The following is a 26010-nucleotide window of genomic DNA, read 5'->3' on the forward strand; positions in this document are numbered from 1 at the left end:
GAGATCCCCTGTCCTCAGATTCCAGGCTTTGCACCACCGCAAGCATGCAATCTGCCGGGCTCACCCTCTCAGGGCTAGTTCTCCTGTCACAGGCCTGTGCTCGGCTCCCTAGCTGGTTAGTACCTGTTTACCACGTAAACGATGGAAGAAGCTCGTGCCCTTTGGCTGGTCCATAGAGCAATCTGGCACAAACCGTCCATAGTGCTGGCTTACGGTGCTCGGATGTTGCTCACCACAGAGCCTAGAAGACTTTAGTTGACAAGCATGTCCAGGCTGTGACGTCAGGGACCATCCACACCTGGCTTTATCTCGATGTCGTCTCTCTTCCCTTTGGACTATTCAGGTGTTCGGGGGGATAACAGCCTCATGAGCATCTGTGAGTCCCCGGGGATTCTCTTGCTTGTTTTTAAGTCAAATCATAGGAGGAAATTATCATAAAACACCTCAGGAGATTCATAGGAGGAACAGGCTAAAAGGAACCATCATTGTAACAAAAGTCCCCCCACCACCACCACCACCAATTAGTTTGTGGTAGTTTTTGCATGTTTGATTCTTAGATCACTGATTTTAGAGACTGGCTTTATCTTAGAAGAAATACAAGCAGGAATGTGTATGATTATGTTGACGTCATTAAGAAAGTCAGGCCTGGCATGATGTACAACGCCTCCGATCTCAGCTACCTGGGAGGCTAAGGCAGGACTGCTTGAGCCCAGGCCTTCAAAACCAGCCTGGGCATTGCAGTGAGGCCCCGTCTCAAAAACAAACAAACAAACAAAAACAAACAAAAAGGCACTAGAATTTCCACGGTGTCTACTGAAAAAGCATAGAAGAATGTCTGTGACGAAGGAGGTGCTGGACTGGGGTGTTAGCACAAGCCTGTAACCCCAGCACCTGGGAGGCAGAGGCAAATGGATAGCTGCAAATTTGAGGCCAACCTGGGCTACTCAATGAGTTCCAGGGTAGCAAGGGCTATATCGTAAGATAAGACCTTATCACGAACACAAAGCAAACATGAGGGAGAACATAGAGGAAATTGTTGTCAGGGAAGCTAAATGCCTACAGCCTTATTATAGTTGTGTGTTTGTCTGGCTTTGTGTTAGTATCCATCTCACCCCTACCCCCGAGGCAGGGCTTCTCTGTGTAGCCCTGGCTGTCCTAGAACTCAATCTGTAGACCGGGCTGGCCTCAAACTCAGATCTTCCCGCCTCTGCCTCCTGAGGGCTGAAATTAAAGATGTGTGCCACCAAGCCTGACATCACACCTGGCTTTACTTGTTGCTGTTTTAGCTTGCTCATTTTCGTTCCTTTATATTTATTTATTATTTGTTGGAAGGAGAGGTGGCAGTCAGAGGACAATCTAGGTTGTTTTGGTTTGCTCCTTCCACCATTTGGGTCCCAGGGATGGAACACACACATATCATCACACTTGGTGGCAAGCGCCTTAGCTCACTGGCCCAGCTGGCCAGACCTCAAACTCTCAATTCTCCTGCCTCAGCCTGTCAAGTGCTAGGATTGCAAGCATTCAATACTGAACCTGGCTTTGTTTAATTTCTTTCTTTTGTTGTTGTTGTTTTGTTTTGTTTTTTGTTTTTTCTGTGTGTAACAGCCCTAGCTGGCCTGGAACTCACGCTGTAGACCATGCTAGCTTTGAACTCACAGAGATTCACCTGCTTCTGCCTCCCAAGTATTGGGATTAAAGGCATGCACCACCACCACCAAGCTATTTAATTCCTTTAGATTATGGCATAAATTGGAAAAGAAGCTGAACCAGAATGTAGCTCAGTAGTAGGGAACTTACCTAACATACACTCTGCTCTAGATTTGTGCCCCAGAATGTCACACATAATTTTTTAAAATAAGCAAATAAAACAGCCTACATCTTAGACATATAGAATATGACTTGGAAAACAAAGAGAACAATAATATTTACTTATGTGTTTTTATTTGTGTGTGTTTGTGTATGCATGGATGTGAACATGCAAGTGTGGAGGTCACGGGACAGCTTTTGGGCCTTCCAGCTTGTTGAAGCAGGGTCCCTTTTGTACCTGTTGTAGCCTGTGTGCTCCAGGCTAACTGGACTGAGAGCTTCCAGGCAATTCTTCTGCTCCGAATTCTGCCTTGAGGAAATGTTGGGATTACAGCTCCATACCACCGAATCTAGTCTTGTGAGATTTTAATCATTTTAATTTTATGTGCATCTGTGTTTTGCCCTGTCTGTACGTCTGTGTGCAGCATCCGTGGAGAGCAGAAGAGGGTACCAGAAACTAAAATTAGGGATGATTGTGAACCAGTGTGGCTGATTGGAACTGAACCCAGGTCTTCTGGAAGAGCAGTCAGCACTCTTAATACAGAGCCATCTTGCTGGGCGGTGGTGGCGCCATCTTTAATCCCAGCACTTGGGAGGCAGACAGAGGCAGGTGGATCTCTGTGAGTTTGACATCAGCCTGGTCTACACGGTGTGTTATAGGATAGCCAGGACTGTGTAAAGAGATCCTGTCTCAAAAAAAAAAAAAAAAAAAAAAGGGGGGGGGGCTTGCTTATTTTGTTTCTATTTTGAGAGAGGGTCTGACTATATAGCTCTCTCTGACTAGCTTCAGATTTACTTTGCAAACCAGACTGGGCTTGAACTCATAGAGATCACCTGGCTCCACCTCTTAAGTGCTGAGATTAAAAGTATGTGCCTCCATACCCAGCTATTTATTTTTAGACCCATTTCCACTATTGAGCCCTGGTCTGGCTATCCCACCCCCCAGCATGCTGTGCTGCTGTGTGGAGCCGGTCCTGTGGAGTCCCTGGAACTGAAGTCACAGGCGGTTGTGAGCCGCCCAGTGTAGGTATTGGGGATCAAGCTGTGGTCGTCTGGTCCTCTGCAAGAACAAAAAGCTGCCTCAGCTGCTCAGACACCTCTCCAGCCCTGATTTAAGCACTTCTAAACTCCCTGCTATCAAGTGAGGAAAACAACCAGCTGCACGGTGTGCTGAAAACTGCTCACTAACTCACTCGTGTCTGCCACCTCGCTGGCGTCTGTTGTGAGCTGGGGTTTTGTCTTTGTCATTGTGTGCCCACTCTGGTCACAGAGCCTTCAGGAGATCACACAAGAGCGTCATCGCTCTCAGTTTCAAATAAAAAGCTATTTTCCAGTGTCAACATCAGACTCCTCCTGTCTTTTACATATTAGCAAAAAATATATACGAGGTATATAGCAAGAAAAGGTTTAAAAACATACTTATTGCTGAGAACAGATATCAGATTCTTTTTTTTTTTTTTTTTTTTTTTTTTTTTTTTTTTTTTTTTTTTTTTTTTTTTTTTTTTTTTTTTTTTGAGACAGGGTTTCTCTGTGTAGCTTTGGAGCCTGTCCTAAAACTCTCTTTGTAGTTCAGGCTGGCCTTGAACTCACAGAGATCCACCTGCCTCTGCCTCCCAAATGCTGGGATTAAAGGCCTGCGCCACCATCTCCCAGATGCCAGTTTCTATTAGAAATTTGTAAGAATGTCCAGAGGTGATTCCTGTGCACTCCGATCAGACTGTTCTAGCATTTCTTCTGAAGACACCCACTACCCTTGTGTAGCTCTGTGAGAGAGCATGCCCTTGGTTCAGTCCCAAGTATTACAAGCTAGGGGTGTTCACATAGCATGTAAAGGCTTAGGGAGGAACCTGGCTTCTTTGCTCAGCACTGCACAATCGGAGCACAGTGCCATACACCTGTAATCTATCACTCTGGAGGTGGAGGAGGCAGGACCAGAACCCTGCTCAAGGTCTGCCTCGGCGACAGCGTGAGTCGGAGACCAGCCTGAGCTACATGAGAACGTGTTTCAAACACTTAGGGGCAGCAACAAAAATCCCCATTTAATCAGGGACATCAAAATTATTTTCACAGTAAAGTAAATGAACACAGTCTCGCCGTGGAGGCACAGCGGAGAGGCAAGTTCTGTGTTGTTGAACTGTGTCCCTATATTTTAGAAAACAATCCATGGGAAATAAAGCCCAGTAGTCAATAAAGTGTTTAATTTGGAAATGCAAATATTTATCGATCCGATTTTCAATTTTGTGAACAGTGAAGGTCTCATGAGGGACAAAACAGTACTTAATTGAAAAAAAGAAAAAGCGGGGAGGGGGTGGGGAGAACCCAACACAGAGAAGGGCTTAGTTTTCTTACGTTGTATTTATTTACTTTGACACTAGATTACAGCTAAGTAAACTGACTTTCATAGTTAAAAGACATGTAACCAGGCATAGTGGCGCATTTTAGGGCACCCAGAGATACCTAGTGGGACTTTGTCTCAAAAAGAAAACACTCGTGGGCGTGTCCTGGGAGATTTCATACAACAATCTTCCTGGCTCTTTCAGGGAAATAAAGGTGAAGTTCCGGATTGGGGGCAGCTGATGCTGGTTAGCTTGCTCGGATTAGGACTCTTAACGAACTGAACCCTTCTTCCTGTGGGTCTCTACTACAAGGTCCCCAACATCCATTAGGATTCCCAGGGGTTGAGCGACCCGGCAGCGCAAAAAGCCCGAGGCTTAATTGCCCAGCCCAGCTTTCCTAAAGTCACTTTGAGGCTAGTGATTTTGAGCACTGTATTTTCCAGAGTTTCGGTTTCGTTACTTGGGAAACCGGAACAAAGTATCTGTTTAAGAAGGTTTCTAAGAAGATGAACTGGGCCTGTGAGTGAAGAGTCTTTTTCAGCTCCCCCAGATGTTAGTTATTATCGCCATTAAAGGACATGGAATCCTTTCCAATTGTACAGGAGCTTGCAAAAAGCCTCCTTGACACTTTCCCTCGCAACTTGACCCGGAGCTTAATCTGGTTGTCAAGCCCGAAGGTTGTGGTGTCCCCGCAGCATCCTGGGGCAGGGTCACCCACGCGGTCGGCGCGGTTACTGCCGCGTTCTCTCCGGAACCGCAGCTTCCCCACGATCCTCCCACCCGCGTCTCAGTAGCAGGACCGCAATGTTCCTCGCCTTTGGGGTGGAGAGGGCAGGAGGGTGTGGGCTGGGGCGGAGCTGGGCCGGGTGGGGGTGGGGCAAAGAGAGGCGTGGCTTGGCACGGAGGGCGTGGCCTGGGCCTCCGGGCGTTCCGGGCGGCCGATGCCCGAAGCTGGCGAACGGGTAGCGGGCAGAGCCGGGTGCACTCGGCCCGCAGCCTGCACGCGCCGTGGTGCGAGCTGCACCCTCGGGTCCCCGCAGCTCTAGGGCCGGACTCGCGTCCCTGCATCTCAACAGGTCAAGGGAGGTGGCGAGGACGCCCCAGCCGGGACTGGAGGACCAAAGGAGCTAGAAGGTAAGCCGAGCTCTGCGTGCCTGGGGTTGGGGGTCTGGGGTCCTCCTGGTCCCCGGTGCCGCAGTCGCGAACTTTTCGGCAGCCAGGCTGCCTCGCACGCTAACTCAAGGCCGGCCTTGCCACTTTCCGGGTGGTAACCTTTCGGCAGAATGGAGCAGAAGACAGGCGCGCACCTCCTCTGCGGTTCCGCTGCAGGTAGCTTCCAGAAACCCACGGACCTGAGAGGTCGCTCGTTCACCCTCGCCCCCTTGAGCCTCGTGTCCTGCGGGAAAATGTCCCGTTGTTGGAGGCTGGTCCCTGAGTTGCGTAACCCGGAGTCCGAGAAGTTTCTTGAGTACAGCCAGGTTCTTCCCTCCTCCGCTTCCGACTCTACTACCCCAGCATCTGGCAGGAGATTAGTGGTACCTACTGATCCCCTCTAATTGTGATAGAGAGGAGGTGTGGGGCGGTGGTCAGCATCCTCCAGGCAGAAAAAGTTGGAGGCACTTCTGAGAACTGCTGTGCCGGACGGAGGGAGACGGCGTTTTAAGAATAAGGATTGGCTAGTTTCTTTGGACGCTACCCCAACCCCCACTGTTCTCTCCAGTGTCGGGTCCTTGGTGATTGAGTCTCTAACCCTCGGTTAGTGAGTTAGAGGGGCACGGGTCGAGGGGGAGTACGAATCACACGCTTCCTGTGTGGAACCCTACTTCCACGAACGGAGCCCTGAGGGACCTTCCAGCGTTTTGCGGTTTGGGTTTTCTCCACCAATACTGTTATGCAAATTGTCCTAAGACCCTTGGCTTTGGAGGTTGTGGCTGTGTCCGAATCTTCCGAGAACCAGACAGAGCTGGCGGAAAGCCCTGACTGCCGGCGGTTCCCTTTGCCTGGCTTTGTACTCTTTTGAAGGGTAGGGTGGGATAATTTTAATCCTATTGGTGCGCCATGGGGGGTATGACCCGCCGCTGAGGAACTTGGCACATTGAAAACCTTCTGTGCGGAACCACGAACCGAGGTGCAGACGCAGTGCTGCCTGGGACAGTTGCAAAGTGAGAATTCCGAGCTCTGCAGTGGAGTCACTGAGTAGTCCTAGGAGTGGGTTCTGCGCAGGACTCAGGACAAGGTCATGCGGAATGCAGGAAGGTGGGGGTGGGCAGCAGCCCTTTCACAGACCTGGGCGGTGTGAGGCTGGTGGTCTTAGATGGGGGGGGAGGCGCAAAGGGGAAGGACTCAACTTCTTCCCTGCGGCTTACAAACACCTAGCTATGGTCCTGCTTGAGTGTTTGCTTCCTCTGTCTAATGTATTTCCTTAGCTTGCCTTTCATCTTTAGTGGGAAGGATTCCGTGAGTGGGTATTCTAGAAATAGATTCACAAGTGATTGAAAATTCTCCATGGCTTGCTTGCTCCATTTAAAGGTGATTTCTTGACTGTGGGGAAGATAAACATGCCTGAAAGGAAAGGGGAGAATGGAAAGCTAACAATCCTGGGGAGAATAGGAGAAAAGGTAAATTCTAATTAAAACTAGGGGAATGCATTAGAATCCAGCGTGTCCGAGGAGAGCAAGAACTTAGGATGGGAAAGCTTTGAGATGAGAAGGGTCAAAGTGAAAGAGACATAGGAGACCGAATTTTAGACAGCGGTGAGTGTTTCTAGTTTTGAAATATTCCAAGTTTACTGACTCCAGGGATGTGGGACTAGCCGGTTCCATCCTGGGAGTATCTTTTGCCTTCTGCAGAAGGAAGCTGGGCTGTTACACATTGGCGTTAATATATCTTAATTATTCAGTGCAGAAAGTGCATTTCTATAGGGCCCTTGGCTTTGGTCATTTGTGTAACTCTTTGACCTTGCAAAAAGACAGTTATGATGAATCATGTTGTCTTCGGTAAGGATACAAAAATCACCCAAAGATTGTACAATATAGCAAAATAAAAGTCCAGACTATTTTATTTATTTATTTATTTGTTTGTTTTGTTTTGTTTTTTTTGAGACAGGGTTTCTCTGTAGCTTTGGAGCCTGTCCTGGCACTAGCTCTTGTAGACCAGGCTGGCCTAGAACTCACAGAGATCCACCTGCCTCTGCCTCCCGAGTGCTGGGATTAAAGGCGTGTGCCACCACTGCCCGGCCAGACTATTTTAAATACTGTTTTTCTCACTGTGTGCAGGACAAGTTGCCTCCCCCCGCCCCGTCCCAGAAGTCAGTGTTCTGTTATGGGGTAATCAGACAGTATCAGAACCCACTGTTTCTCTAGCTTCCTACTTGGTTTAACTGAATTTTGTAAAGCACTAGTTGAGCTAACAGGTGGTGGTGGCGGTGATGTTCCTCCTGTTCTTTATTCTCTCTCTGCCTCCTTTTCATCCTTTTGGTTTTTGTTTTGTTTTTGATTTTTCAAAGATTCTCACTATGTATCTCAGGTAGCCTTTGTGATCCTCCTGCCTCAGCCTCTACACCCAATTAGCACTCCTAGACGTTCAGTTAAGATATACATATATTTGGGTCTGGAGAGAGGACTCAATAGTTGAGAGCACTGGCTGCTCTTCCAGAGGATGCCGGTTCAATTCTCAGCACTCACATGGCAGCTCACAACTGTCTGTAACTCCAGTTCCATGGTAATCAACACCCTAACACAAGCATGCAAGCAAAACACCAATGCATATAAAATAAAAAGTAAACACACTTACAAATTGTAGTTTTGTTAGACACCTATTTTTTGTTTGTTTGTTTTGTTTTCCAGAAACTTTGTATAGTCCTGCCATCCTTAATTTCACTCTGTGGACTATTCAGGAAACTCACAGAGATCCTCCTGCTTCTGCCTAGGTGCTGGGATCAAAGGCCTGCACCACACACTCGACATACACCAATACATATTTATCCATAAAGTTGTTCAGTTAATTACTGCCTTCGGTGTTGAAATAAAAAAAAAGAAAATTGTCTTTTCTTCCCTTGTGTTTTGTTGGTTTTGAGACAGGGTCTTGGTCTGTAGTCCAGGCTGAACTAGAATTTGCTACATAGCCCAGAGTGGTCTTAAATTTAACACTGTATTGCCTTGACTTCCCATGAGCTGGGATTATAGACATGAGCTATGATGTCTGCCTCCTTTGCTGTTTGCAGGTAAGTCTTTAGATATTTTGTTTGCGCTGTAACAAATAAAGCTTGTCTGAAGATCAGAGTGTGGAGCTAGTCACTCTAGTTCGAGGGTAATCAACACTCTCAGACTAGTTAGCCATAGAGAGACCAGACAATGGTGGCACACACCTTTAATCCCAGCACTAGCGAGGTGGAGACAGGCGTGACATAACTGGGTGGAGAGAGGAATATGGGGGGGGGGGAGACAGGTGCTCATTGCATTCAGTCTGAGGTTTCATGGAGACAGGCCCAGAGACAGGATTGCCCCTTCAGTTGGAGGATTCAGTAGGGCAAACAGTTTCTCTAGTGGCTGGCCGCACTGCTTCTCTGATCCTTTGGTTTTCACCCCCTAATATCTGAGTACGGGCTTTTGTTAATACTAATTAGAATTCGAGCTGTAGCGTGTATCTTTATTTTATGTGTATGAGTGCTTGTCTGCAAGTATGTTAGTGTACCCATGTGCATGTGGTGCCCGCAGAAGCCAGGAGGTGGTGGCAGAGCCCCTGAAACTGTCTCCTGGCTTCTGTGGGCCCCTACATAGGGGAGGGGGGCTTACAGCCATATAGGTGCTGGGAACTGAACCTGGGTCCTGTAAGAGCAGCAAGGGATCTTAACCATTGAGTCATTCCTCCAGCCCCATCCAAACAGATTCTTTTTTTAAAATATTTTTTATCTATCTATCTATCTATCTATCTATCTATCTATTTATTTATTTATTTATCTATCTATCTATCTATCTATTTATTTATCTATTTATTTATTATGTATACAATATTCTGTCTGTGTGTATGCCTGCAGGCCAGAAGAGGGCACCAGACCCCATTACAGATGGTTGTGAGCCACCATGTGGTTGCCGGGAATTGAACTCATGACCTTTGGAAGAGCAGGCAATGCTCTTAACCTCTGAGCCATCTCTCCAGCCCCCCAAACAGATTCTTACTATGTAGCCGAAACTCGCCTGGGACTCAAGAACCTCCTGCCTCAGCTTTTGAAGTGCTAGGATTGTTGGTGTACCCCACCACACAGGCAGCTTAAAATCAAGCTTTTGAAAAGAAACGTGTTTTTATTACTTGTGAAAAACAAGTGGAAAGAGTTCCATGCTCAGCTCTCATCAAATCTGCATAATCTCTCATGGAGTTAGTTGAATGTTAAAATCTAAGTCCTGAAATAGCCCTATATTTTCACTTTTTTTTTTTTTTTTTTTTGGTTTTTCGAGACAGGGTTTCTCTGTGGCTTTGGAGCCTGTCCTGGAACTAGCTCTTGTAGACCAGGCTGGTCTCAAACTCACAGAGATCCACCTGCCTCTGCCTCCCAAGTGCTGGGATTAAAGGCGTGTGCCACCACTGCCTGGCCTATAATATATTTTCACTTTTTAAAAGTCAAAACTGGGCTGCAGAGATGGCTCAGTAGTTAAAGAGCACTGGTTCTTGCTGTTCTTCCAGAGGATCTGGGTGTAGTTCCCAGTATGCACATAACTCTAGCTCCAAGGTCTCTGACGCCCTTCCATGCCTCCCCCTCATATATATATTCATTTTTTGGGACAGGGTTTCTTCATGTAACAGCTCTGTCTGTCTTGAAACTATCTTTGTAGACCAGGCTGGCCTGGAACTCAGAGATCTCAGAGGCCCACCTATCCTCTACCTACAAGTGCTGGGATTAAAAGGGACAAGGGGCTTCAATCTTGGATTGTATTAAAAATCAATACCACAGCATGGATGTAAATGTGAAATATGTGGTCCTTAATAGGTATAGGTATTTTATTAATGATGAACTCTCTCTGTCTTTCTCTCTTGTGTGTGGCATATATGCATGTAGGTGTGTTTTTGTGAGCATCTGTGTGTGTTCATATACAGTCCAGAGGAGGATGTCAGCTGTCCTGTGTTACAGTTTCCACCTTATTCCTTTAAGAACAGAGTCAAACACTGAGTCTGGAGTTTGGCTGGCACCCCAGCTTTTCACATGATCCCTAGAGCTTTGAAGGCAGGTCCTCATGCTTGCCCACAGCCACCTTACCCGCTAAGCCGCGTCTCTAATCTTTATTTTATTTTTTTATTTTTGAGATAGGGTTTTCTGTAGCTGGCCACAAACTGTGTATATACCTGAGAACTGAACCATGGACCTGGTGCGGGCTAGGCAAGCATTCTACCCACTAACTGAGCTATGCCCCGCCCCTCTGATACTTAATTTCTGGTGTTTGCAACTTGTTATAGCAGAGTTGATACTGTGTGACAAGGCCGTCCCCGCTGCTAATGAGTTCCTCTTTCCTGCCTGGGGACAGCTCTCCTTTAGTAGTATTCTCCAGGGGAGGACAGTCAGCTGACGGTCTCAAATTATCTGGCCCATTTTAAACATGACTAAGTGTTCCTTGTTAGAATGACTTTTTCCTACTGAAAGAGTTTTGTGTCAAGTGGAGCCTGGAGGAAATAATGCTATGAAATCTCTTGTTTATTCCTGATCCTTCTTCAGTGTGCTAGACAACGATCTAAGCGTGACACTGGTGAGCTGTGGTCTGCAGAAGAGCGATCAGGTACATTCCCAGAGAGCCCTTCTGGGTTGATTTCCATGTCATATGATGCACACCTCTTTGTGACTCTGAAGCCGGAGGTCATTTTCCCTTTTAAAATCAGGAAACCGAGCTGCAGCTGAACAACTTGACTCTGAGTTGAAGCCCGGCTGTACTTTCTAGTGTGGTAGACGCTATTGGCTGTGTTGATATGTGGTTTCCTGTTTTTCAAGAATTACAGCTTGACTCTAAAGTATAAATAGTCTTTCCCCTTGGCTAAGTAATTCTTTCTCATCACTATGGGAGTGAAGAAGTAAGCATTTTCATCCAGCATTCCAGATATATATAAGTTGTGCCCCCAAAGGAGAATGCTATGCAGAACTATTTGACAGACAAATTGTATCTCTGCACTGAGGATCTTAGCTTAGCTGGGCCTGTTGTACAAGTCTGTAACCCTAGCTGTTCAGAAGGCAGAGACAGGAGAATCACAAGTTCAAGGGGAGGAACTAGAGAGATGGTTCAGTGGTTATGAGCACTGGCTGCTCTTCCAGATGATTCCGATTTGATTCTCAGTACCCACATGGCAACTCCTAATGCCCTGTCACTATCCAGTCTCAGGCAATCAGAAACCCTTTCCTGGCCTCCGTGGACAATGTGTGTACATGGCGCATGCATGCACAGAATCATGCATGCAAAGCAGACCTTCATATGCATAAAATAAGTAAAACCTCAAAAAAAGACAAACTCAATGGTAGCCTGAATAACTTACTTATTAAGACCCATTCTTAAAATACTGCTAGGCATGGCTCAGACTTTTAATCCCAGCGCTTGGAAGACAGAGGCAGGCTGATCTCTGTGAGCTCAAGGCCAGTTCAGTCTATGCATCCTGAGATTCTGTCTTACAAAACAGGTACCAATGACAAATCAATCAGAAAGGGCTGGGTGTATAGCACTGTGGTTGAATAGGAATCTTTCCTGGTATTACACGGGGGATAGACAGCCTACTCGTCAAGAGACCTAGTCTCAAAAGCAAGGTTTCTGGAACCATCATCGATGTAGCCCTGTAGCTCTGTCCATGTGCACCTTACAAACTGGCTCCTTCAGTTCAGAAAAGCCATTCTTGAGTTTATGAAAGCTCTGTTTTGGCTTTCAAGAATACACGTCTGAGTAAATCCCTCATCCCCGCACGGTTTTCTTTAGCCTTGTTGACGAGTTGAATGTATATGTTGTTGCGGTGATCATCGGAGTCTCCTGGCGGGCTTTGTAGCCACCGATGATCCCATTTGTGCCAGAGTGCTTGATTTGGGTGTGTCTGGGACGCGGGTGCAGAATTTGCATGTGTAACCGGGAGCTGTTGCTGCTTCTATTTCTGGAAACAGCTTTAGCACCACTGTGTATAGCAGTGGTGTAGCAGCATGGCTCTGAGCTGGATGTGCAGACTTACGGTCTTTAAGGTACCTCCTGCCACTTGTCAGATCTTAGGCAGAGCAATTAACTTCCGGTCAAAGAAAGTGAAGGTGCGATGTTGTCCTGCTCACAAGCCAGCAGATTAACCTGCCACAGTCTCCAGGACTTCAGGGTGTCATTCATGACTGTAGCTGCTGCGCCAGTAATTTATTTTCTTTTTCTAAGCTCCAGTTTACACAGGGCTTGCCTGCAGACTCAGAGAGCTGTGTTCCAGGACGGAATCCAGAGCGCAGGGAATCCCATTGTGTGTAATTGGCAGTACAGCTGCTCTCTACTCCGGGGAAGTTAGTGTCTTGATTACACCATGTGATAAACATGCTCCCCTTTACTGTAGAAATAGGCACTAGCTGTCTTCTCCAAGCTATCTTCCACACATACATTCTTGAGGACAACCTGTATCGTAGACACTTTGTATCTCTGCTGGTATGACATGCCACAAACCTGAGAAGGGTCTCTAAAATAAGGGGGTGACATAGTAGTACTTCCCTGCTAGGTAGCTGAGTAGGTAAGGGCACTAAATGTGTGAGTACTTGGAGCATTATAAACATTATAAACGCTAATTTTAATATGTGTATGGCATTTTTACCCCCGAGGGGAATGTTGTGTTGGTTCTATCCCATTTTTATTCTCTTATTATGTATGTGAATGTATGTGCGGATATATATGGAGGTCAGAGGACAGCTTGTGGGTGTTGGTTCTCTCCTTCCAACTTTGTGGGTCTTAGGGATCAAACTCAGGTTGCCAGGCTTGGTAGCAATTGTGTTTTACCCACCGAGCCATCTCTCTGGCCGTCTTTCCTTTTGTTTTGTCTTGTTAATAGAGACAGGGTTTCTCTGTAGCTCTGGCCGTCCTGGAATTCACTCTGTAGACCAGGCTGGCCTAGAACTCATAGACAGCCACTGCCTCTGCCTCCCGAGTGCTGGGATTAAAGGCCAACACCATCACTGCCCAGTCCTCTTTCCGTTTGAACAGTAAATAAATAAGTATAGGGATGAGAGCAATGACTTGTCAGTTGAGAGCCTTTCCTGCTCCTCCAGAGGACCCATTTCCATTCTCAGAGCCACATGGCAGTTCACAACTGTGGCAGGCTTTCACGTGGCGTTTCACCCCCCTCTATCTGCTTCCTGCTCCAGGTTAGAGCTGTGAGCTCTCAGCTGTTGCTGCTGCCCTACTGGCTGCTTCCCAACACTTCCCTGCTATGGTGGACTCTTGTTTCTCTGGAATTTTTAAGGCCAAAGAAGCCCCCCCTTTCCCCCTGTAAGTTGCCTTGATCAAGGTGTTTTATCACAACAAATAAATAAAATACTTTAGTGCTGGGCACGAAGACACCTGCCTTTAATCCCACCGCTCAGGCTGGAGAGCCAGGTGGTGGATTTCTGAGTTCAAGGTCAGATGGATGGAGAGAGTTCTAGGGTGTTCAGGGCTACTCAGAGAAACCTTGTCTGGGGGAAAAATAGATAAAATATTTAAAATATATGTGTATATATTTCCACCTCCACTGTCTCTGAGATGGGATTTTGCTTTATGTCGATGACTAGCCCTGAACTCAGGATCTGGAAAGCTGGAACTATAGGTGTGCATTACCACGCCTAGCTCACGTTATTCTTTCAAATTGGATTCAGTCTCAACTGTAGCTTACACCTATGATTAATTCCTTCCAGGACTAGGCTGGGAGGGGGTGGGACACAGGGGATTAATTAAGGAGAGCACCCAAATTATCCTCCAGGAATAGAAAGATTCATTATCTGGGGATCACAAACCAAGGCTGTGCTCTTGATTTCCATCTCTGGAAGTCACGCTTTTAAGTTAAGCTTTTTTTTTTTTTTCCAAGGCAGGGTTTCTCTGTAGCTCTGGAGCCTGTCCTGGAACTACCTATTGTAGACCGGGCTGGCCTTGAACTCAGAGATCCACCTGCCTCTGGAGTGCTGGGATTAAAGGCGTGCACCACCACCACCTGGCAAGTTAAATTTTTCTATTCTGTCCATTTTCTTCCTTGTAATTGAGTGTGTCTGTGTGTGTGTGAAACCCCAGGATCACAAAAACTTATTTCTCTTCCTTGTAGGTATGCTGTATTGGGGAACTCCGAAGGGACAGAGCTGATAGAATTTCTTAGACTGTGGTCTGAGTAGTCCAGCAATGCAGTCTCCTGATGGAAGGGCCAAGAATCCAATAGTCAATCCTTGAACTTTTGGGCCGATTGTCTCTGCAGTGGGTTCTAACCGTGTCCTTTCATGGGGGCTGCCACCAGAAGGTGTGGCCCAGATTTGGGGCACTTCACCCAAAGTGATCTGGATTTAGGGTGGGTCTTCCACTTCAAATAATCCAACCAAGAGAAAACCACGCAGGTGCCCTTGCTGCTTGGGTTTTAGCTAATTACGGATTAGTCCAGTTGACAAGATTGGCCATCGCACATAAGCACATAAATTGCTGCTTTTGATGCTGTTCTGACTCGTTCCCTGGGGGTGTTATGAGGTGTGAAATTTCTTCTCCCCGTCAAATTGACTGTAATTGCAAATTTCTTTGATGGAGTACTTAAGTACTTTCTCTTCCTTAAGTTTCTACTTCTAACGAGGACTTTCCACAGTGACAGTGTGATCTGCCTGCAGTCGAACATGGCCACTTCACGATGTTTCCTCCAGGTTCCACTGAACATTACTTGTAAGACCCGGATATGTGTATGTCTGGTTGTCTGGCGAATTCTTGGCCTAGATTGCTTTTGCTCCTTGACCAAATTGTAATAATTGCTATTATCTCCCTCTTGAGTCATGGTTACAAGATTGAACATTTCACTTCTTCCTTTTCTGCAGGCTCCAGCCTTGCATTTTTAAAGAAAACAAACAAACAAAACAAAACAGGGTTTCAACCCTCCAGCCCTGGCTGCCTGGCTGGCCTGAGATATTTACATAACAGTGATCTCAAACTTGCAGCCTTCTTCTGAGTGTCCACTAATGTAATAGTGGCAGGAACATCACAGGAGTAGCCAACTTTCTGATTGAATTTAAGGCCTGATGTGTAAGATAAAATCCATTCCCAGTACTGCCACAAACCTGTTGTGAGACAGATCATAAATCTAGGGGAAAATGTAAACAACTTTGCTATTAAAAGTGCATAGTATTAAACTGACTCCTAGAAACCTTGACTTAGCGTTATGCCCATAAGTTAGCGCATCTCTAGGTCCTCATACGAGACTTTTCCATTTGCAGCTGATGGTGATTAATACACTGGCCCACAACTGGGCATGGTGCAGAGGAGACTGCTGAATTCAGCCCTAAATGGGACCTCTGTATCACCCCTCTCCCCTCTTCCTATGGCTCAGGGATCTTTGGAGAAGGGGCCGAAAGATTGTAGATCCAAAGGTGGTAGATAACCATAAGGGAACTGTTTTCTGGGCACAGCAAGCCGGTTGTACACATGATCTCAGTGCTTGTGACAGCATGCCCTAGTGCTCTGTCAGCTCAGGTCAGACAGAAATCTCAGCACAGAGAGTGGAAGTGGACACAAAGTCCCACCCGTAACTGAGGAGATGTTGATTATTGATAGCTGCCAGGAGAGGGAGTTACCCCCGGTATGTGACTGTTTCTGTGGAGACTACACATCCAGAAATATATGAGCATCACAAACTGGACTCAAATGATTTAAAAGGAGAAGGAGAAGGAGAAGGAGAAGAAGAGGAGAAGGAGGAGGAAGAGGAGATGGAGGAGGAAGAAGAGGAGGAGGAGACACAAAGTTGGGTGGATCACAAAGTTGGGTGGATAGGGAAGGGGCAGTTCCATCAGAATCCATTGTACAAAATTCTCAAAGAACTACCAAAAAATGAAAAAACAGAAAGTATACTTCTCAGTAGCTGGAGTTTCTCAATGTGTATCAAACATCCTGCCCCTCCCCCCTCAGTATAGCATATAAATATGGAGCAGACCCAAAATATGAACTAAGCATCTATTTGGCTAAGCCTCTGAGATTGGGAGGCAAATTTGCCAGTGTAGCATATTCAGCCAGGCACGTGCAACCCCTGACCCAGAACAGCTATGAATGTGGCCCAAAACAAAAAGCATAAACCTAATTAAAACATTTTGGCACCCCCCCCACCCCATAAATAGATTAAACTGTTCTTGACATGGACTTTGTAATGACACTATCCTGTCACCATGTCAACAAGTTGCTCATTCCTGCTGGTAGACTCTTCTTACTGGACTTTGCTCTGTTAAAGTCTGTCTACCATAGCCATTAATTCACAAATCATAACCTCGGGGAATCAAAATGTAAACATTGGAACTAGAGTTTGCATTTCATTGAGGGATTTTCTTTCTTTCTTTCTTTCTTTCTTTCTTTCTTTCTTTCTTTCTTTCTTTCTTTTCAAGACAGGGTTCCTCTCTTTTACAGCCCTGACTGTCCTGGAATTTGCTCTGTAGACCAGGCTAGCATCAAACTTACAGATATCTGCCTGCCTCTGCCTCCCAAGTGCTCCCAAGAGAGGAGTGTGTTCCTGATGCCCTAACTGAGTAGCTGAACGTCTCCTGCCCAGAGCCAGCCTCCTGGACTAGCTGTAGAAGACACATGAACTTAAGTCAAATGGTTTTTAACCTTGTTACCAAGTGCATTGTTAATTTTTGCAGTTATCCTGGAAGGGAGTCGGGGCTGTTGGAGAGCTGTGGAAAGCGTCTTAGTTCACTGAGCTTCAGGAGTCAAGAATGGCCTTTCTCAGAGTGTCCCTCAGCTGGCAGAATTGTGGCAGAGGGGAGCAAGTGTGTGCTGGGATCTGGGATCTGGAAGCAAAGCCTCTGCCTGGGAGTTGGCTGGAAAAACTGTGTTCCATTGCTGGTTTCCCAGCTTGTGGGTCCAAGTGACCTTAGAGAGATAGAGGAGTTTAAGTGCTCCAGTCTGGAGTGGGGTGGAATTCTGGAAAATGGGAGAGGAAAAAAAAGCTTGACTCCTGGGTCACCCCAGCATATTGCCTGTTACCGAGAGATGGTTATTCCTGGAAAGGAGAAGAGGTGGAGGGTAGAGGGGATGGCCAGGGAATGACTAGTCCAGGAGCCCTCTAGTTTCTCTAGACCCTAAGGAAACTAGATCATGGTGATGGGATCTAAGACCGGATTAGTTCACTTTGTCAATTCAAAGGTGGAATCTTTTAGCAATGCCCAGATCAACCTGACCAATCCCGACCAACTGTACTGCTTAGGAAGGGCTCCATATGAGCTAGTCATTGCACTAGAACTCTTCTTGTTTTTATGATAATGATCATGTAATAAAGTTAATATAAAAATGTTTACAAACTTCAGGAAGACTTTTTTTCTTCCTTCTTTTTTCTTTCTTTTCTTCTTTCTTTCTTTCTTTCTTTCTTTCTTTCTTTCTTTCTTTCTTTCTTTCTTTCTTTCTTTCTTTCTGAGACAAGATTCTCTGTATAGCCCTGACTCTCCTGCAACTTGCTCTGTAGACCAACTCAGAGATCTGCTTGCCTTTGTCTTCTGAACGCTGGCATTAAAGGCATGCACCACTACCATTTGGCTCAGAAGGACCTTTTCTTTCTTTTAAATATTTAGATTTATTTATATTTTATGTGTGAGTGCTCTGCATGTATACCTCCATGCCAGAAGAGAGCATTAGATCCTATTCTAGAGGGTTGTGAACCACCATGTGGTTGCTGGGAATCCAACCCAGGCAGGGCCTTGTGTATATTAGGCAAGTGCTATTGTATCTCAGCCCTCATGTGACCATACACATGTGTGCATACATGAGTGTGCACACAAATACACAGTTTTTTTTCCTTTGAGGAAGGTGGGGGATGAGTCTACTAGCCCTGGCTAGTCTCAGACTCACTGACCTTGAACTCTTCCTTCCTCAGCCTGGGCCACCACATTCAGCATCATGTGATAAGAGATGCTAACCTGGATGCTGGGCAGAGGGCTCAGTGGTCAGGAACACTGACTGCTCTTCTAGAGGACCTGGGTTCAATTCCCAGCATCCACATGGTAGCTCAGAAGTGTCTGTAACTCCAGTTCCAGGGGATCAAATTTTGTATTCCGGCCACAATGGGCACCAGGCACACAGATATACATACAGGCAAAACACCCATACATAGACATAAAATAAAAATAAATAAATCTAGTTGCTGGACCTATGGTGAACTCTTTTTTAATTCCAGTACTCAGGAGGTAGAGACAGACAGATAAATCTCTATAATTTCAGGGCCAGCCTGGTCTACATAGTGAGTTCCAGGATAGCCAGAACTATATAGTGAGGCCCTGTCTCAACAAAACAAACAAACAAACAATTAAGAAAATTTGGAAAGAGAGCTGCTAACCTAAACTACGTGCACGGTTTCTTTCTGCGATCTTTAGGATGATATACTGGTTATCCTGGGCCTATCTTCTCACCTCACGGTACATCTGATCTAGTGGATATGCACTAGCTGTGCAAACCACACATGAGCGTAGCAGACAGATCTCGTAGACAGATCAGTCTTTCCTGTGAGATTAAGCCCTGCCTTCTAGCGGCACAGTCATCTAGCTCCTACCTCTGTGGTTTTGGAACGCTTCTGCCTCTCAGCTAAGTAGGGGATGTGATTCTCACAGGCTGTGCTCGCTTCCCTTCTTATGCACCTAGGTAGCTGTTAGCACCCCTGCAGCCTCCCTCCTTTCAGCCTCTACGAATTGGTGGTCAGGGCTTGCTCCTCCGTCCTTTGATGACTGCTAACTGCAACGTTTCCTCTGTTCCGTTCTCTAATCAGCCTCTCTATGAGATTCCTACAGCCTCCCTCGGTTCCTCTCTTGCCTTCTCCACCCCAGTTTTGTTCTTCTCTGTAGCAGCTTTTAGGGCAGAATATCTGTTTTGCTTAACATTTTGTGCCCCCGTCATAGGTGCATCGATGACACTAGTCATGGCAGTGGTGTCTGCTGCTTGTTGCCTGGTATAGGAGCTAGGAGTCTGTTTCAGTTTTGTTTGTTCTGTTGTTGTAACAGACACTATAACAAAAGCAACTAAAGCTCGGGCGGTGGCGGTACATGCCTTAATCCCAGCAGGCCGATCTCTGCGCATTTGAGGTCAGCCTGATCTACAAAGCAAATTCCAAGACAGTCAGAATTTTTACACAGAGAAACCTTTTCAAAAAAGGAAGAAAGAAAGAAAAGCAACTTAAGAGAGAAAGGATTTATTTGGTGATTCATAATTCCTGGGTTCAGTTCTTCATCGTGGGAAAGTCGAGATGGCAGGGTGAAGCAGCTGGTCACATGATCTCCATAATCAAAAGCAAAGCGCAGTGGCTTCATACACATGCACAGTTGACTCACTTTCTCCTCTCATGCAGTTCAGCATCCTTTGCCTAGGGAATGGAGCAAGTCACAGTGGGCAGCTCTTCCCACTTCAGTTAAAACAGAGTTCTCACAGACAGGACCACAGCCTAATCTAGAGAGCCCCTCACTGAGATTCCCTAGCCGTGTGATTCTAGGTTGTGTTAGGTTAATGACTAGAGCCCTTGATGGGTAGACACGCTTGCTGTACAGTTTGGGCTTCACAAAAACAGAAGCACATGTGGGAATGCCACTGTAGACTCTTCAGATGCCTCTACAGAAGTATTGTCAAGGACAATGCCAACAGAATTTTGTATTGATTTATTAGTTTTTATTGATCATTTTCTGTGTTCAAGAAAGTGAGTGAGAGCGGAGAGGGAGGGAGGAAAGTGGGAGAGAGAAAAGGGAGGCAAAGTCAGGGGCCGGGGGCAGGATGAAAAGGGGTGTGGAGATGGACATTGTAGGGGTTTTACCCAAGGCTCTGAGCCTGCCTAGAGGTGAGACTCCAAAAGAAGTCTGACCCTGAAAACCTTAGAGCTCCACTGGGAAGAGAAAAAGGCAATGTAGCATCTGCTGCCTTGTAGCCTTTTGGGAGAAGAGATAATAGTAACAAATAATATCTACTAGTATGGAACATTGTAGCTAGCAGTTTAACGTTTCGTGGAGAGGGCCATCGAAGGGCTTACTTATCAGTATCACTAGTAGAACTGTGTAGGATTGAATTCTACACAGGGGTTCAGCCCGAGAAGAACTGTAACAGTTGAGAAATCAAAGCTGGCAATTGAAAATGGTTACAGATTTCATGTAGTGTTGCCATTTGTATCAAATCGTGATGGGTCATTAAGGTCATTTGGCAACCCACCTTTGTCTTTACAAATGCTTGGAAAAACAAAACTAAACAAAACAAAAACAAACCGCTGAAGCAAGTTAGCTTAGTCCAGCCAATTTACAGATAGGCAGGGAAGGGAAACAGCTGCTGGTATTTACTCAGAAAGTTATTCCTAGACACACAGATAGCACCAAGGCCGCCGGCCCAGATTGTGGAACAAATGTCTTTTCCTAAAATCCAGGCTCATTTTCAGAGAATGTACCAAGAATTTTATTTTAAGTCAGCATGTGGCACATGCCTATAATTGTAACTCATAGGAAGTAGAGGCAGGAGAATCAGGCAACCTCTGTTGTATAGTGATTTTGAGACCCTGCTTAAAATTGAAGAAGAAAAGGGAGAAAGAGGAGGAGGTTAGGATTGCCATTTGGATTTATATGTTGGAGTGTTTGAGACAGGGTCTTGGCTATATGCTTAGCCCAAACTGCAACTCTCACCAAATTATAGGCATGTGCCTTTATGCCTAGCCAACCTACACTTTTTAAAAAAAATAAATTCATATTTAATAAATACAGGCACTGTGTCCCCCCTTGCCCTACTGAGGCAGCAGCAGGCATGTCACAGGGGTTGGGGCTTATGGCCCATACATTCCTTTTTTTAAAACATTGTATTATTACATGGAGATCAGCTGGTTTTGTTTGTTTTCACACTCAATACCTTTTCTCCCTTTCTCTTAGTTCTGTTGAGGATGCTAACACAATCTGTGACCTGGAGTTGATAGCATTAAACCCAGTCTCTCATCTGCAAAATGAGATATTAGTGTTTACTTTGAAAGCTTATCATACTGTTTATATGAAACATCATTTTTCAAAGGGCTTAATATAATGCTTGGCACAAAGTTGACACTAGAAAAATTATGGTATTTCCTTCCCTCTTTCCCATCATAAACCTATGCATATTTTTTCTTCCTGAAATTACTTTGAGTAGCAGCCTCAAAATTCATAGTAATGTTTGGCTTCTGAAATATGCTAGCTATTTTGTTCATGTACTTCGGAAGTTAGTGAAGAACCATTTTCTTTCTTTCTAAAAAATTTTATTTGTCTTTTTGAGACAGGGTTTCTCTGTGTAAGAGTCCTGGCTGTCCTGGAACTCATTTTTTAGACCAGGCTGACCTTGAACTCACTGAGATCCTCCAGCCTCTGCTTACCAAGTGTTGGGACTAAAGGGATGCACCACTACTGCCCAGCTTCTAAAATATTTTTACTCTTTGAGAATGTCAAATCATACATTTTGAGTACCCCAACTCCGCCCAGAGCCATCTGCATCTCCCTACCCCCAACTCTATGTTCCTTTTTTTTCGTTGTTGATATCCCATGAACTTCAATTTGTGCTGCCCTTTACTACTGTGTGTGAGACCCATCCATTGGAAGATGGTCTATCTGCCAGGAACCACACCCTTGAAAACCGACTCTTCCTTCTTGAAAACTAACTGCCCAGAGAACCTTGGTTAGGGGTGAAGGCTAACATACCCTTTTCCACTCCATGATCCAGTGTTGACAGAGATCCTGCCCAGGTCTGTGCAGACGACCACAGCTGCTGAGTCCCTGAGTGCCATATTCCCGTCATGTCCCGCAGATCTATGCAGACAACCATGGCGGCTGAGTAGTCCCTAAGTACCACGGTCCTGTCCTGTCCAGCATGTCTGTGCAGACAACCATGGCTGCTGCGTCCCTGAGTGTCGTGGTCCCGTCATGTCCAGAAGACACTGTTGTGCTTCAGTCCTGACCTTTGGCTCTTACCATTTTTTTTTTTTTGTTCCTTATTTTGAGATAGTCTTGAGTCTTGGGGAGGGGGTGTGATGATATAGACGGTCCACTTGGTGTAAGCCTTCCACTAACCCTCCTTCTCCGTACTGTGACCAGTTTTAAATTTCTGGGTTAACAGCCATCCATGTAAAGAAACTTACGCTTAGGTCACCGATGAGATCTGAGAGCTGTGTTGTCTATGGGTAGAGAGTTCCAAATTTAGAAGACAGCTTGATACTATGTCCATGTAAGAGAATGATAGTCGGTTTGCTGGATGTGGTGGTATATATTTATAATCTCAGCACTTAAGAGGCAGAGACAGGCTAATCTCTGTGAGTTCTAGACCGGCCTGATCTGCATAGTGAGTTCCAGAACTGTCTACACAGTGCGACCCTGTTTCGAATATACACAGTAGTGGATTCAACCCATGTGACCTGGGAGTCCCCAACCATGGATTCTTGGCCAGGTTTACAGTGCCAGGCATGTGTTCGCTCTTGTATAGTGGCCTTCAATGCAAGCAGAATCCGTTTGTCTACTGCTGTGTCTGAGCACACATTTCCGTTCTAGACATTATTGCAATTCACTCAATTCACAGCTGAGGAAGCCACTGGTGTTTTCTTTACCTCCCGGCAGCCTGCTGCACAGTGCCTCCTGTTACTACGAAAGCTGGGTGGTAGGGAGGAAGCTTCCTGGTCAGTACCCATGACAATTGTGTAGAATCTTCAGCAGTAGGGTCTTACCATGAAGTTCTGGTGGTCAACCAAGAGCAATGGCGATAGGCTGTATAGTTTGGGTGGGGGAAGAGTCTCATGGACACCACTAGCCAACAACTTAGTGGAAGGTATCCCATACCTGGCACTGGGTCCAATTAAATTCCATATAAATATCTGGAAGTTTATATAAAGAAGGTTTCTATGTCTTTTTCAAAGTCCTTATTAGTTATCCCTACCCAATACCCTGCTCTGCTCTGCCCCCATCTCTCTCCCTTGCCACTGTTTCCCGTTCCCTCATGGCACCCGTGTTTTCTTCTCGCTCCCTTAAGGTCCAGGGTATGGGGGAGTTGGAGGGGGGTTGTGGGGGAGGTGGCACACACCTTTAATCTCAGCACTTAGGAGGCCGAGGCAGGCAGATCTCTGAGTTTGAGGCCAGCCTGGTCTATGGGGTTCCAGGAGACCTGTGACTACACAGAGAAACCCTGTCTTGAAACAAACAACCCTTCCCACCAACGGTCCCTTTCTGATTTCCTGTGCACTGAGTGTTGTCCTAACTTAACACACAAATCTTAAGATTTGATGTTAAGATCTGCATATAAGTGAGAACGTGGTGTTTGTCTTCTGGGTCTGGGTTATCTCAACCATTCAACTACAAATTTCATTTTTCTTTAGAGCTAAGCAGAATTCCATGATGAACGTTTACCACATTCTCATTATCCATTCCTCAGTTGATGGGATGAGCCTGGGTCTCTGTAGTAGGAAATAGAGTTCTTTGGGTATATGTCCAGGAATGGTGTAGTAGGGTTACAAAGTGGATCTATTTCTGGTTTCCCGAGAAAGTGTCACATTGATTTCAATAGTGGCTGTGCCAATATGTACCCTCAGCAATGCATGAGGGTTCCCCGATTCCCAACGTTTGTTGTTCTTTGTTGCCTCAATCTCAGGCATTCTGACTGAGTTAACATGGCATCTCAAAAAAGTTTTCATTTTCTTTTTCCTGATAGCTAAGAACATTTTTTAAAACAATATTTCTCACCCATGTGTATTTCTGAGAGCCATTTTCTAATTCAAATGTGAACCCTGACTTTTCCTGTCTTCAGGATAGTTGCTAGTTGGGTGTACCCATGTGTCTACTTGTGAGCTCTGCTTACAGCTGCTATTTATTTCTCTTCCAGATGAGCACCTTCCACTGACCAACAACGATGGCATTCAAGGACAGCAGCAGCAGCAGGTAAGCAGTGAGTCTGCACCACACAGAGAGTTGTGGGTCAGCCCGGGTTCTGCCAAGAGATCAGGTCTCAAAAAGTCAAGCAAGTAAACTTGACAAACCAATTGAGTACACCAGGCATGGTGGTTCGAGGCATAGTGGTTCGTGCCCTTAATCCCAACACTTGGGAGGCAGAGGCAGGCGGATCTCTGGGTGTTTGGGGAGTTTGACAGCACACACCTGTCTTTGAAGGGCTAGAGAGGTAAAGGTGAGGGATAATCACAAGTTCAGGGACAGTCAAGTACACACACACTGGCGAGGAAGTGAGGCTGTTATTTAGATCCCCAAAATCTGTGTTCAGAATACTGGTTCCAGGGAACACTCACTGAGGCTGTGCTGAAACAAATGTCTTTATGTCATTCCATCCTCAGTGGATGGAATTCTCTAGTCCTTGTCTTGTGCTTCCCTCATCTCTTCTACCCAGCATGCTTTGCTTGGGTCTCCTTTTTTGTACTAAGGGGCAGGTGTTTCTTGTGTAGTGTATATTTTCTACCTTCATGATGTGTGTTTGTACTAGCCAACTTTTTGATGCAGTCTTGAAGAATAATTCAGTGGACATCGAGAAAAAAATTTTCAATAATATGAATAAGTTATTTAAATTAGCTACTAAAAACACACTTAAACAAAGAAAGAGAGAAAGACAGACAGAAGAAAAGAAGGAAGGAACTGACTCAAACTACTCAATAACTATTTCTTGAGTGAGAGGGGTTGGAGCCTGGAAACTCAGGACATCGTCTGTTCTTCCCCTTGAAAATCCTTTGTGGATTCAGTGCCAGGTGACTCAGCTGTGAAATACACATTCTCTTCCCTCCTACGGGGACAGCATGGGACCTTCAAAGGCCTCAGTGGAAAGTGCCCTCATTTGTCTTTGGTTTGATCATAATTTTGGATACACATAAGTCTTGAATCTTTGCATAAATGTCTTATCATTTATAGATTGGTTTTGACGGCACTTCCAAAGGTCTTTCCTATTTGACATCTGTGGAAAGTAATGTATTCTGTATTCTTAGCTGACATTTAAGTGCTTTCTGTCTTTTTCATTTAAATGAGAATTTGTAAGCTGGTGGTCTGTGGGATGAATCTGGTCAACATGTGGGCTTTGGGTTAGTGTAGGGCCCAGCTATGAGGGCTCAATAGAAACCACCCAGGAACCAACTATCCAAGGGGAAATACCTAACATTCCAGCCATTATAGACACAAGCACCTGATGTCCCTTTGCCTAGCACACACCCATTCCCTGTCACCAAGACACCCCTAGACAAATGTCAGCCAATCAGGGGTCCTGAACCTTAGAAATCCCCCCTACCCCAACTGGGCTCATGGCTCTCCGACCTCACTGCTATGTTGGATGGATTGAGGGTCCAAGGTTGAACTTGAATAAAGGCTCTTTGTTTTTGCATACAAATGCAGACCCCATGGTGGTTTTGGAGGGGATCCTGTGATCTCAGTATAACAGTTGTCCCTTCTTAGCATTCTGAGAGAAAAACTATCTGCAGATTTACAGTCTAGGTCCCCATTTTTTCTTGATTTTTAAGTTTTAGGAAGCCTGGACTCATATGCTACATAGCCACACTAATATAGGACGAATATATGTGGTTCAGCATACACATTCTCTCTCCAAAAGATTTATTATTTAGTATGTGTGTGTAATCATGTATGTGTGTTGTCTACATATCCTGGATCTTGATATGTAGACAGGGCTGGCCTTGAACTCAGAGTTCTTGCTTCTGACTCCTCAGTACTAGGACTAAAGGCATGTAATAC

At 45.6% G+C, this 26010-nt stretch overlaps 1 protein-coding gene across 4 annotated transcripts in view; it reads left to right on the top strand.

Annotated features, from left to right (window-relative positions):
* The first annotated feature begins 5062 nt into the window (after positions 1–5062).
* The window catches only part of Aff1 (ALF transcription elongation factor 1), a 172999-nt gene continuing 152051 nt past the window's right edge, over positions 5063–26010 (top strand). For 3 of the 4 annotated variants that reach the window (XM_050155848.1, XM_050155849.1, XM_050155854.1), the window contains exons 1-2: positions 5063–5276; positions 24155–24210. In XM_050155848.1, the coding sequence (XP_050011805.1) occupies positions 24182–24210 (29 nt within the window). In that variant the 5' untranslated portion in view covers positions 5063–5276; positions 24155–24181. Of the gene's footprint in view, positions 5277–24154; positions 24211–26010 lie in introns of those variants that run through there. The other variant, XM_050155852.1, reaches the window with a different exon arrangement.

The sequence above is a fragment of the Alexandromys fortis genome, unplaced genomic scaffold (genome assembly GCF_014885135.2).
Source record: "Alexandromys fortis isolate MF-2015 unplaced genomic scaffold, M_Fortis_MF-2015_v1.1 scaffold_87, whole genome shotgun sequence".
NCBI classification, from domain to species: domain Eukaryota; kingdom Metazoa; phylum Chordata; class Mammalia; order Rodentia; family Cricetidae; genus Alexandromys; species Alexandromys fortis.